General features: G+C 42.0%; 1 protein-coding gene across 11 annotated transcripts in view; it reads left to right on the plus strand.

The window, feature by feature from the left end:
* TNIK (TRAF2 and NCK interacting kinase) overlaps positions 1-13,935 on the plus strand; it is a 353,730-nt gene that overhangs the window by 64,651 nt on the left and 275,144 nt on the right. For all 11 annotated transcript variants that reach the window (XM_014572378.4, XM_014572379.4, XM_075937944.2 and 8 more), the window contains exon 2: positions 733-798. In XM_014572378.4, coding sequence (XP_014427864.3) covers positions 733-798 — 66 coding nt within the window. The remainder of the gene's footprint in view (positions 1-732; positions 799-13,935) is intronic.

The raw sequence follows: 13,935 nt of genomic DNA on the forward strand, positions 1-13,935 counted from the left end.
TTGGTTATATGTTGAGTGTACACTGAGTATTCAAGCTTCTGTGCATACATAAATGACCATAAAAATATGGTATAGAGGCTGCAGTAGGTATTAAATGAACAATACTGGTACTCAGGCAGCATCTTGACAACTATTTCGGAGACCAGATCTTGCAAATGCTTACTGAAGGCATAGTGCCTATTCTCATTAGTAGCGCCTGCCCGCTAACTGGTAAGTAAGATTGTTCTAGCTGGCAATTGTTCACTGGATCAGACTCTTAGGATGTGTCTACACTTACACATGATCGACAAAACTTTTGTCCTTTATGGGCGCTATCCGCCCTTCCCCTATGAACCACAAAGTTTGGGTGCAGCAAGTGAAAGTATGAACACTGCTTTGTCAGCAGGAGCCCTCTGATGTTGACAAAGTGAAACCTCTTTGTTGGAGGTGGAAATATTTTGTCAACAAAAGTGATTACAAACAGCGTTCACACATGCTGACTTGTAGTGACAAGACTATGTTGACACAGCTTTGTCACTAAAAACTGCGTGGTGTAGATATACCCTTTGGAACTAATGAATCACTAACCTTTCTATTCAAAATTAACTTAATGCTGCTAATACATGGACAGATTAATGGCATTCTTAAACAGTAGTCAATGAAATGCTGACTTCATTCCAGCCAAATGTTTGCTTTGAGTTAATTTGCAAATGTTCATTAAACGTTTAAAAAAATTCTGTTTGTTTGCTTTAGGATCCTGCAGGTATCTTTGAACTGGTGGAACTTGTTGGCAATGGAACATATGGACAAGTCTATAAGGTAAGATCTCTGACTGTGTCTGAAGTGATTGATTTCCTTATACTGTACATGAGTTTACATATTAGAATGATCTGTACTTGTGTACATTCACTAGACCAGTTTAAGAGCTGATCAGAAACTAGAAACCTTCTTTGTGAATTTCAGTGTTTTCAATAACTGTATTGGTGAACACAGAGAATTTTACATCCATTACAATGAAGTTCCTAATTCTGAAATTGTTCTTGGAAACTGTTTTTTAATTATTAGTATTAAATTTCTTTTATTTTCAGCCTTTCCTGAATGTCTTCAGCCAACAGCAGTCTAGATGGTGCAGTAGTTATGTCTAGAGAGCTGAATTCAGAAGTAGACAGGTTGATAAATGAAATTAGTTTGGTGTTAATCTAGTCTTCCATTCACATTGCAGAACCAGTGTACTGCCTCATTCTGCCAATCTCTGCTTAGCAAAGGGCCACTGCAAGAAAGTCTGGAAGCTTGCTTTAATATTGGAAATGGTTCTCATTCAAAACCCTATAAACTTTTGCTATTTCCTTGGAATCTGTATTCAGTTCCTGTAGAGCTGTGGTTCTCAACTGGTGGTCCATGGTGACTTTTTCGGTGGTCCACAGGAACACTGTCCAAAGTCACATGGCGTGAGCAGGCGCCGCCATTAGGCTGTTTTATGCCGTGTTCACAAGCACGCGGTGCATCATCCATACTGGGACGCAACCGCGTTGTGTTGCCAGTAACTTCCATCTGAGGCTCTGAGAGTCACTGTAGCTGCTGCCGTCGTGCTGAGCGGTTGCTCTCTCGTTCGTCCTGTGCTACATGTGCTGTTTTACAGGTGTGATGTAGTTTGTTTATAATGGCAATGACAGGAAGAAATGTCAAGCGCAAGTATTCAGAGGACTACATCAAATTCAGCTTCACTTTTCAAGAAAAAGAAGGTGTGGATTTGCCACAATACGTTATTTGTTTCAAAGTCTTGGGGAATGACTCAATGAAGCCAGCTAAGCTGAAACTCCATCTCAAAAAATGTCACCCCAACTTGTTGCAAAAGGATAAAGATTATTTTGAGCGGTAGTTATCAGGTCTGAAACAGCAGCGCCTCGACACAACAAGTGCATTCTACAATAAGACAAGCAATGCAGTGCGCGCTTCCTACATTGTTGCATATAAAGCTGCACAGGCCAAGAAGCCTCATACCATTGTAGAGCAACTTGTGCTCCCCTGTGCAAAAGAGATGGTGCGGCTTGTTCTTGGCAAGGAAGCAGCAAGGAAGCTGAATGATATATCTGTCTCTAACGACACAGTATCGAGACAGATAAATATGATATCACAGAACATCAGTGAACAAGTTGTGGATGAAATAAAGAAGTCTCCGTTGTTTGCCATACAATTGGATGAATCGATCGACGTCGCATTGTACTCTCAGCTATTGGTGTTCGCACGATACATGGTTGAGGGAGACTTCAAAGACGAGTTTCTTGTTTGTAAGACTCTTGATACCACCACAAAGGCTCAGGATGTGATGGAAATTGTTAACAATTTCTTTAAAGTATATGGTCTGGATTGGGTAAATCTTGTGGGTGTCACCACTGATGGTGCACCTGCCATGCTGGGCTTAAGATCGGGCTTCCAAAGGCTGGTGAAACAGTATGCTCCAATGGTAACCGGAATTCATTGCTTCATTCATAGAGAAGCTTTGGCATCAAAAACATTGCCTGATCAACTGAATGCTGTTTTCAAAGGGTTGGTGAAAGTGGTGAATCACGTCAAATCATCAGCTCTGAACACTATGCTGTTCAAAAGATTTTGCCTGGACATGGGTTCCGACTTTGATGTGTTGCTGCTCTCTACTTCTGTATGGTGGTTGTCAGTAGGGAATGTACTCAACAGAGTTTTTCAGTTGAGAGAGGAGTTGGATTTATTTCTCCAGGCTCAAGGGAAAGAGGCATTCCAAAATGTGCTGATGCAATCAAATTTAGAACTTGCATATCTTGTTGATATTTTTGGAATCTCGAACAAAGTGAATCTTCAGCTGCAAGGGAAAGGTGCAAATCTGTTCTCTCACCAAAGCATCATAAAGGCTTTTCTTGACAAATTGGAACTCTGGATCGTAAGAGTCGAAGGCAATAATTTGGTTCAATTTCAATATGTGGATGCAATGCTCGGGGGAAAAAGAAGCCATTCAGATGCAAATTCTCAATCATTTACGGAAGCTACGAGACGAATTGCAACGATACTTTTCTGGAGGTGGACAGGACAAGGGATGGATTATCTTTCATCAGGAATCCATTTACAACAGATGTTAATAGTGTTCCAGAGGATCTGCAGGAGGAATTCTTGGATCTGAAAAATGATTTTGCGGCTCAAAATGTGTACCAGCAGTCTACCATAGAGAAATTTTGGGCCAGCATGACCGGGAGTTACCCAAATCTGTCCGCACACGCAGTCAGATTTCTTTTGCCATTTGCATCAACTTTTATGTGTGTGACTGGATTTTTGTGTTTGTTGCATGTTAAGTCCAAGCAGAGGAATCAGTTTGCAGTGGAAAGCGATATTTGTTGTGCATTACCAAGTACACGCCAATCATTGAAAAGCTTGTCAGTGAGAAGAGAATCCAAAAATCTGTTAGTACGAAATAAATTTCAAACCAAAATGTTCGTTGTCTGCTCTTTTTTACCATGTCTCAAAAAGGAGGTGGTCCACGAAAATTTTTTGATTGGCCTGGTGGTCCATGGACTGAAATGAGTTGAGAACCACTGCAGTAAATGCTCATTATAGAAATTATATCAGTCAAATCCCCAGAATTCAGTATTTGGATCTCAGCTTGTTTGTGTGTTGTTTTTTTAAGCTTGGTCTCAAATATATTTACTGCATAGTATAACAATGAAGAGTTAAAAGCTACTGAAAGCTGTTTTCAAATTCTACTCGCGACTATGCTAACAATTCTGGTTCTACCCTATGATAATTGTCCCTCTGGATCAACTTATTAAAGGGCCTCTAAGTGTACATACCTGATTTATACACAATCTATATTTTCACATGCAGCTTGGATAATTGTGAACAAAATTAGTGAATCTGTATGTACAAATTCCTTTTGATTGTGCAAATATATATATTTTTTGCACACTCCCAATCAATCACTTGGAAAACATGGTACTTATTGTCATGCACTACCATACACCAGGCTTCCCCCAAATCAAGAGAGAAAGGGAGGAAAAGTTTAAAAAGCTGTCAGGAAATACTTGTTCTGAATTCTGGCTTCCACATCATCTCATTGCTGTGTGCTAATTCCTTTAGTCTGATGGTAGAATTTCAATGAACCAAATATGAACTGAAACTTTTGGAGTTAAAAATGTGTAAATTTCTAAGCTGAAATAAATACAAACCTTACCAAGGCTATATTCTGGTGACTCTTCCTCTTTGGTACTTTTTTTAATGATAATACATTAAGTTGATGATGATATGCTGTTTTTATTTCCATTGTTCTTCCTGAATCATCAAGGCCAAGAGCATTAGTTTGATGTTGAAACTGTTTTTCTCAGCTGGTAAAATAAGTGTAGCGTTTGACCTAATTTTAACGTGCATATTTCTAACAATCAGTGGAAAATATGTGACTATAACATCCTTTTAAAAGCTTAATGCTTCAATGGAAAAGCAGAGAAACTACACATACTTTACACTCATCTGTATACAGTTCCGTTATGTTTCCTGTCAAAATATTTGGTTTTTTTAAAAGAGTCCAGTTATCTGAAGCAGAAAACTTGAACATTATTCACAGTTTTCTGGGAAGTAAGAACATTTCAGTGTGTAGCCCTTTTTCACTTCTGCACAAAACATTTCACGTGGTTTGTTGCCAAACAAAGTGATGGTTTTTTAAGAGAATATTATACTAATTCTAAAACTACAAGCCTAAATACCCATGTGCTAGAGAGAAATTGGCATCCATTTATGAACTCTGTGGCTTGATTATCCATTTAGTTTAGACTAATGCTTTCTTTTGGCTTTGGGTTCAAACATTTAAAGGAAAGACAAGACCACTGTGATCTACTCTGCCCTTCTGTATCACACAGGCCATAGAACTCCTGCAAAATTGTTCTTTTGAACTAGAGCATATATATATATATATATATATATATATATATATATATATATATATATATATATTTTAAAGATCAAGACTATTTTTCTTAAATTGCCAGTAATGGAGAGTCCACCACAATCCTTGGAAAATTCTCCTAACAGTGAATTACACTTGAGCTTCAAAACAACATTTAAGTGATGTGAACCAGTGTAACTGCTAATATGAAGCATAATTGTTCATGGTGTCATTCTAAACCATTGGGAAAAAATAAGACCTTGATGGTTCTTCCATCAAAATTTCCCTGGCAAAATGCTATATGGGTTTGGTTTTTTTTTTTGCAGCCTGACAAATAAAAACAGATCATTCAAATATCTCCAAAGATATTTTGATCTTTTTGCTCCCTCTAAATTATTTTCTGGAGATGCCACTATGAAAGAATAATTTGCCCAATTTGGTGTAATGAATAGCAGAACCCATGTAATCACTCTCAAGGTAATCTTCTTTTAAAAAAAGAATCATATGCTAGGGTCCAAAAGGAATTATTTTTGGAAAGTTCTGTTATGCAAGAGGCTGTGCACAGCTTGACCTGCTGCTCACAAACAGGGAGGAGCTAATAGGGGAAGTAGAGGTGGGTGACAACCTGGGATCTCAGTGATCACGAGATGGTAGATTTTAGGATCCTGACCAAAGGAAGAAAAGAGAGTAGTAAAATACACACCTTGGACTTCAGAAAAGCAGACTTTGACTCCCTCAGAGACCTGATGGGCAGAATCCCCTGGGATACTAACATGAAGGGGAAAGGATCCCGGGACAGCTGGCAATATTTTAAAGAGGCCTTATTGAAGGCACAGAAAGAAACCATTTCAATGCGTAGCAAGAGAAGCAAATATGATAGGAGACTGGATTGGCTTACCAGGGAAATCCTTGGTGAACTTAACCACAAAAAGGGAGCTTACAAAAAGTGGAAACTTGGACAGATGGCTAGTGAGGCATATAAATGTATAGCTCGAGAATGCAGGGGAGTTATCAGGAAGGCGAAAGCGCAATTGGAATTGGGACTCGCAAGGTATGTGAAGGATAACAAGAAAGGTTTCTACAGGCATGTTAGCAAGAAGAAGGTGATCAGAGGGGGAGTGGAACCCCTACTAGATGAAGGCGGTAACTTGGTGACAGATGATGTGGGGAAAGCTGAAGTACTTAATGCTTTCTTTTCCTCTGTCTTCACGGACAAGGTCAGCTCCCAGACTAATGCGCTAAGTGATGCAATATGGGGCGAAGATGGACAGCCCTTGGTGGGGAAAAGCTATTTAGAAAAGCTAAAAGTACATAAATCCATGGGTCCGGACTTAATACATCCGAGGGTGCTGAGAGAGTTGGAAAATGTCATTGAGGAGCCTTTGGCCATTATCTTTGAAAAGTCGTAGAGATCAGGAGAGATCCCGGATGATTGGAAAAAGGCTGGGTTGATTTAATTGGGATTGATGCTGCCTTGGGCAGGGGTGCTGGACTTGATGGCCTTCTAAGGTCTCTTCCAGCTCTATGATTCTCTGATTCTATAAGACTAGAAGATTATCATCTTCACCATTCTATCCTAGGAATCCATGAAATATCTGAATTCCACTGAATTTAGGTAGTTTGGATTAACTCCCATTGATTCCCTGAATTCAGCCCTGTCACAGCAGTCTAAACATGGAATAGCAGTGTTTGGCCCATGCTAGTGAATTTGTGTTCCATGCAGATAATTATGGGTGAGCATATGGAGGATTTTGATTCCATGAAAGCTCATGAGAGTCGTCCATTTGTTTCTGTCCATTTTGTAAAACTAGCTGGCCTGAACTCGAAATACTAATTTCATGTGTCTAAGTGGACTCACTAATACAGATTATACTGCTAGTTGAGCAAAATAGATTTTCATATATGCCAATGCTTCTGTGAATCTGAACACTTCTTTTTTATATCCAAAACAGAAATTATATTACCGCTATACCTCTAAAATCTTGTCCCCCATATAGTTTGTGGCTGTAAGGCCTGGTCTAGGCTGGGAAATTTGCTTGGTATACCAGCATTGCTGAGGGGTGTGAAAAATCTGTACCTTCAATGACACTGCTAAACCAACCTAATCCCTGGTGTAGACACAAGACAGGACTATGCAGCACTTTAAAGACTAACAAGATGGTTTATTAGGTGATGAACTTTCGTGGGCCAGACCCACTTCCTCAGATCAAATTGTGGAAGAAAATTGGCATGACCATATATACCACGGGTTCCCAAACTTTTTGACACGGGGACCAGTAAATCCATTCACAAGCTTTTGGAGGACCTGTAACATTCATTTGCATATTTGCATATTCATTAAGCAAATGATGAATATTCAAAAAAGTTTTCCGGTCCTCCCAAAGCCCCCAGTGCCATCTTTAGCAAAGCTTTTGATACGGTCACCCACAATATTCTTGCTAGCAAGTTAAGGGAATATGGATTGGATAAATGGACTGTAAGATGGATAGAAAGCTGGCTAGACTAAACTTTTTACTTTAGTTGGAACCCAGTTTTATTTCAGTAGTGTTTTTTGCAACCCAAAAATATAAACACATATAAAAAAAAAAGAATTAAAAATGAATAAATTTTCAGTGTTCCACCCGGCTGCATCCTCTGCCCAGCCTGGGCCAGGGCTTGGGGGACCCGGCGTCGCATGGGCACTCCAGGAGGCAGGAGCAGGAGCAGATTGAGGGTAGAGTATCTGGCTAGGAAGGTGCATGGAGAGGGGTAGGGTTGCCAGGTGTCCGATTTTGTACCGGACAGTCCGGTATTTGAGGGTTCTGTCCGGGAAACAAATTTAGAAAATACCGGAAATATAAAATGTCTGGTATTTTCTAATTAGGTAAGTTTTATTATTATTAGGTGTATCAGTCTGTAGCTGCGAACTGCATGGCTGGTAGATGTGCTCACGCTGTGTGAGTGTGTCTACCAGCCAGGCAGTTCGCAATTACTCGAGGCAGGGTATTGGGGGGGGGGGGGGCAAAATTGAATCCCTGGGGCTGGACTCACTCATGTGCCTGGGTCAGTCCTGCTTCCCACCAGCTGATTCGCTTCCCCCCCCCTTCTCCTCCTTATCTCCCCCTTCTAGCCCTGCTGCCCCCATATAGCCCTGCTTCTGGCCGCCGGTTCTCCCCTGCCCCGCACCGACCTTCCCCGGCCAGCCCCGCTCCCCTCGACCACCTCCCAGATGGCTGATTTTCCCCTGCTTCTCCTCCTGATCTCCCCTGGCCAGCTCCCCCACCCCCCGGCCAGCCTTGCTTCCGCTGGCCACCCCCCCCCCCCCCCGATCTCCGCTGGACAGCCTCGCTGCCCCCAACCCTGCTTCCCAGCGGCCAGTTCCCCTTCCCCCCACACCTCCTCCCAGCCTGCCCTGCCCTGCTCCCCTTCCGGCAGCCACGCTGAGGCCCAGTATTTTTTTCCTGCGGCCCAGTACTGGGCCACGGCCCATAGTTTGGGAAACGCTGATATATACCAAGGGTTACAATCAAAAAAGTACAAATCACCAATGGTAAATTAGATACCACTCTCTACAGAAAATCCACTGACTCCTACAGTTACCTACATGCCTTCAGCTCCTATCCAGAACATACCATATGATTCATCGTCTATAGCCAGGCCCTTAGATACAACCGGATCTGCTCTAATCCCACTGACAGAGACCAGAAACTTCAAGATCTCTACCAAGCATTTGTAAACCTCAATTTCCCACCTGGGGAAATAAAAAAACAAATTGAAAGAGCCAGACGAATACCCAGAAACCATCTACTTCAAGAGAGACCCAAGAAAACCAACAATAGAACACCACTTGTATCACTATAGCCCCCAACTTAAACCCGTCCAACACATTATCAATAAACTACAACCTATACTGGAACAGGACACTACACTCCGAGAGGCTCTGGGAGACAGACCCATAATCTCCTATAGACAACCACCTAACCTCAGGATGATTCTTACCAACAACCACAGAACATACCACACCAATACCAACCCTGGAACTTTCCCTTGCAACAAACCCCATTGCCAGCTTTGTCCACATATTTACTCTGCTGACACCATCATTGGATCTAACCACGTCAGTTATAAGATCAAGAATATGTACTCCTGCTCATCCAGAAATATAATTTGTGCCATCATGTTCCAACAGTGTCTGTCTGCTGTTGCTGTGTATATTGGACAAACTTCTCAGACACTTCGCCAAAGAATCAATGCACACAAATCAGATACCAGACAGTTTCACAAAGAAAAAACAGTGTCTTGTCATTTCAACCGGACTGGGCATTGTCTCAATGTCCTAACTACATGTATCTGCTTCAAAGAGACTTTAACACCAAGACTACAAAGGGAAACCTCAGAACTGTCATTCATGCTTAAATTTGACACTTTACAAATGGGCCTTAACAGAGATGCTAACTACCTTACCCATTACAAAGATAGCTTCCCCAATTATCACCCCTAATATCATTATCTCATAGACACTACCCCCCCCCTTCACCCTCCTCTGTTCTAAAATCTGATTTGTCAATTTTATGTGTTCACTTTTTTTGATTGTATCCCTTTGGTCAGGGCTCGACAAATTATACAATCTACTCGCCCGTGGCGAGTAGATTGTAACCCGGAAGAGCTGGATTCCGGTGATCTGCGCATGCGCAGAACGGTTTGCGCATGCGCAGATCGCCGGACAGTGCGGCTGGTGAGCGGGGCTCCCTGCGGTTCAGCAAGCCCTGCCTTTGGTATATATGGTCATGCCAATTTTCTTCCACAATTTGATCTGAGGAAGTGGGTCTGGCCCACGAAAGCTCATCATCTAATAAACCATCTTGTTAGTCTTTAAAGTGCTGCATAGCCCTGTCTTTTGTTTCAGCAAGACCAGACTAACACGGCTACATCTCTATTACTATTCCTGGTGTAGACAGTGATAATTCGATGAGAGAATTCTTCTGTTGAGTGAGGTATTGCCTCTTGGGAAGTTGGCTTACCTGTTCTAATGGGAGAAGTCATCCTGTCAGGATTGGTAGTGTCAGAGGTGAAAGTAACTTGAAATTTCTTGCAGATACTGTCTTATTGGAACCCAGGTCCCTGCTAGCTCTTTAAATAGCTCCCTGCTGCCTTTTGCCACAGCTCATCCAGCTCTTTTCAGAGCTGTGCACCAGGGGACACCTGCTTACTTTCATCTCTATGTAGCACTTTAGCAGAGACACTATAGTGGCACTGCTGCAGTGATTTCAGTGTAGACAAGCCCAGAGCCTTTATACTGGACCCACAAAGCCATCTCATGGTAGCACTCACTCTCTTGTTCACTCGTTTACTTGCTGGAATAGGATCTCTTTGGTTTTGCTCCAGTCCACCCCATTTGCCTGATGTATAAATCCATGCTACCTGTGCCTTACAGTTCTGTGGCTTTAGGACATAAACAGAAAATGATTTTAAAATAAACATTCAAAGAAAACTTGTTTGAAGGGAACCTTTCAATTAGCAAAGATAGTTGGCCTTGTTAAAATCATTATTTCCCCTAGCTGTGGGTCAGAGGATGGAGCACTGGTCCACACTATTGAACACTTGTATGAACAGCCCCAGGAGTTTGCTCCTGTGAGTAAGTGCTTGCCATCATGATGTGCTTGGGCTTGCTCATGATCATCTGACACCCAGTCTGCAATGCATTTGGTAATCCAAAGGGACTGTGAGTTGACTTACTTTTCTGTTTGATCACATGAGATCATATTTCATGCTTGGGGCCAAATTCTGCCACTGGATTCAGTATTTACAAGAGAATAAGATTTGGCTGTAATTCTGCAGTGTGTTTGAAACACGCATTGAGATTACCAGGTGCTGTGCGAAGGGTAAAATATGCTACAGAATATTGGAGGCAGAATTTTGCATTGTAGTGGCTGGAGTAAAGGAATGGTGGATCAGGAGATGTCTATTTCTATTGGTGCTAATGTGGGAACTTGATGTAGATATAATTTGACTGCTATATTTGGGAGGCAGCTCCAGTCAAGACAGTGAGGCTGTGCATGTGGGAGGGGAGGGGAGAAGTACCACATTTGCCCGAGGCTTGCAGTCAGTTAACCTCTGGGTCCAACTACCCATCTGTAAAATGAGAATGGCTGTGCTTACTGAAAAGTGTTTGAAGAAGGTGCCATGTAAGTGCAAAGTCTGTTTGCTCTGTTGGTGGGAGGTTCTCATTTTGGATTGTTGGATGCACAGTGAAGCAAAACTAAAGCTTGATTATGCCTCAGCAAACCGAGCTAAGCAGCTAACTGCCAAACAGCCGAAAGCATATTTAGGAGGACATCTCTAACCACCAAACTAATCATATTTTAAAATCGCTTTTCAGGGTTGCATTGTTAAAAAAGAAAACTACTAACTAACTCTACCATTCCTCAGGCTCCTACCTACACTGGGCTCACCCCAACACTTTTGAGAAGTGTTTTGTTAAATGGAATGCCTGTAATAGAGTAAATGTTAAGAGTGGTTCCTCCTAAGAAAAGAAAGCAAAGAGTTTGTGTGGAGAAAATAAAAGTGTTTATGGAATCTCTCATGTGTCTGATTTTGACACTCCCTCCAAAGCTTAAATCTCAGATCAGAGGATGATTTCTAGTTTCCTGCCTTAGGGCCCAGACCTGTGAAATACTGGGCACCTCATGCACAGGGCAGATGGCCTAAACTGCTGATTTCAGTTGAATTGACTAGTTGCACTAGAAAATCTTCCCCAACTGCCTTTCTTCAAATGTGAGGAGAGTCTCCTTCCCTTTTCACCTTTTTGTCTTGTATTCCCTTCTCTTTTTGCTGTAATAATCAGTGGTGGTGCAATGCCTCACAGGGGGCAAAGAGGAAAGTGGGGAAAAAAAAACTAAACAAAACATTTTAGAACAATTATTTGAACAGGTCACAGCTGTTACTTTAACAGTGTAGTGATTACAGCAGTGCATAAAGAGCCTGTACTGAGAGAGATCATGGCCTTGTTATACTAGGGCTGTATATACTTGGGATGTGTATAATTCCGTTTAATCAGCCAACCGATTAAACACTGTGTTTAACCAGTTAACCGCTTAAACGGGATTCCATGGCCCTCCACCTGTGGCATGGCAGGCCTAGCCGGGCTGGTACGGCCTCCTGCCACAACATGTGAAGGTGGGGGGCTGCTCCAGCTCAGTGGGGCCTGCTGAAGTGTGGCCTGCTCCCACAAGGCCAGGTTCACTATGGGTAAGGGCTGCTTATGCCAGATCAGGCCCACGCACTGCACCATGGTCAGGCTGGCTCACCTCGCTACTCATGGGACCCTTGTTAATGCTTATTGGTTAACTGCTACCATCCCTAGTATATACATGATGTAAGAGACAGTCCCTGCCTCAAAGAACTAAATAAACAGGACTGATGAAGAGAGCGAGGTGGAACAGGTTAAATGGCTAGCTCAATTTGTCACGGCAGAGTGATTGCAGAGCTAGAAAGTGAGCTGAAGTCTGCAGACATATAGGCTATCACCCAGTATTCTGGGCCACCGTGTCCCTCTCTGCCTCACTTATGTCTTTTCTACATAGGCCTTGTTTTGCATTGCTACAGATTGCTGGTCTGTGCTGGCCTCTTTTCAAACTGCACAGAGTACCTGTGGGCGCTAGCGAAGTAGAAGTTGTAATGACAACAGCTGGGGCCTTGCTGCCAAGGCCAAATAAATGAGGTGGTCACTCTCCCCTTGGTCTCAAGGGAGCTGGGTCTATGTGACAGGAACTGCAGCATTTTCAGTGCAATGCAAAACTCCTTCATTCGCACGAATACCGCAGCTAGTCATAGTGTTCTGATTACTGAATGCTGTAACAATCTTGACACAGCGAGGGCTCAGAGGATTGACATTTCTTCCTAGAGCAAGAATATGAACAGTCAGAGTAGTTGCAATAAAAAGTGTTGCTAAAGGAGCTCTTTTCCACACTGCTTCGTTCTTTGTTTCCCACTGTGTGTGGGGGTGAGCGTGACTCTGGGGGAGGCAACAAAAATCATACCAAAGTACTTCAGATATCAGCAATTTTCCCCATTAACCAGCTCAAGACTACCACACGCAAATGAGAATTCCTGCATTATTACCACACCACATTCAGGGATGTCCCTAGGATTTATCTCAGAGGGTTAGTCTGAATCCTGCAAAAACAACCAGACGCCCTGTGACCCTTTAGGCTATGTCTACACATCAGCATTATTTTGGAATAACTGAGGTTATTTCGAAATAACAAAATGTCTACACAGCAAACTGTTACTTCGAAATGATGTTGAAATAGAGGACTTCTTACTCTGACTCCTGTAACTCTCATTTCATGAGGACTAAGGGAAATCAAAGGAAGAGTGTTCTTTCTTTGACTTCCTGCTGTGTAGACCGCACCAAAAGCCAAAGTAAGCTATTTTGACTTCAGCCATGTAATTAACGTAGCTGAAGTTGTGTATCTTACTTCACTTGTGCCCTGCAGTGTAAATGTCTATTTCCTTAGCATGTTGCTGAAGATTATAAAATTATATCTAGCCCATTTATAGACATCTATTAGTCTACAAATGCCACAGGACTCCTCATTTTTTCTTAGGATTTATGGGGACCTATTAAACTGATGACAACCTGGGATGAGGGATGATAATTTCTTTTAGAGATGTGATTATATAATCTTCAGCAACATACTAATAAAATATTTTAAAGCACATTTTAAACTAAACCCTTTAGACTAACACAGGAAATTCAGAAACTGACAGTAAATACCTGGGGTTGGCAAATGTCTGTTAAATGGCTTCTAGCTTGCATAGGTCCAACATGACATTGCTATGAAATGTCTTTCCTTAGGGTGATTGTGTGAGATGGGCACAGCATGGTAGAAAACGTGAATTGCCAACAAATGTGATAGGCATTATTACTAGCATACCACTCTTGGTGATTCCAGTTGTCTTTCAGTGGTATTATGAACATTCCTTCCTCATTCAAAATGAGAAGGGCAGTGATGCAAAGCAACGTTTAGGTCGATTGATAGACAATGGAAAATAGATTATCAACCTATTTCCAT

The sequence above is a fragment of the Pelodiscus sinensis genome, chromosome 10 (assembly GCF_052426305.1).
Source record: "Pelodiscus sinensis isolate ZL-2025 chromosome 10, ASM5242630v1, whole genome shotgun sequence".
Classification (NCBI taxonomy): Eukaryota; Metazoa; Chordata; order Testudines; family Trionychidae; genus Pelodiscus; species Pelodiscus sinensis.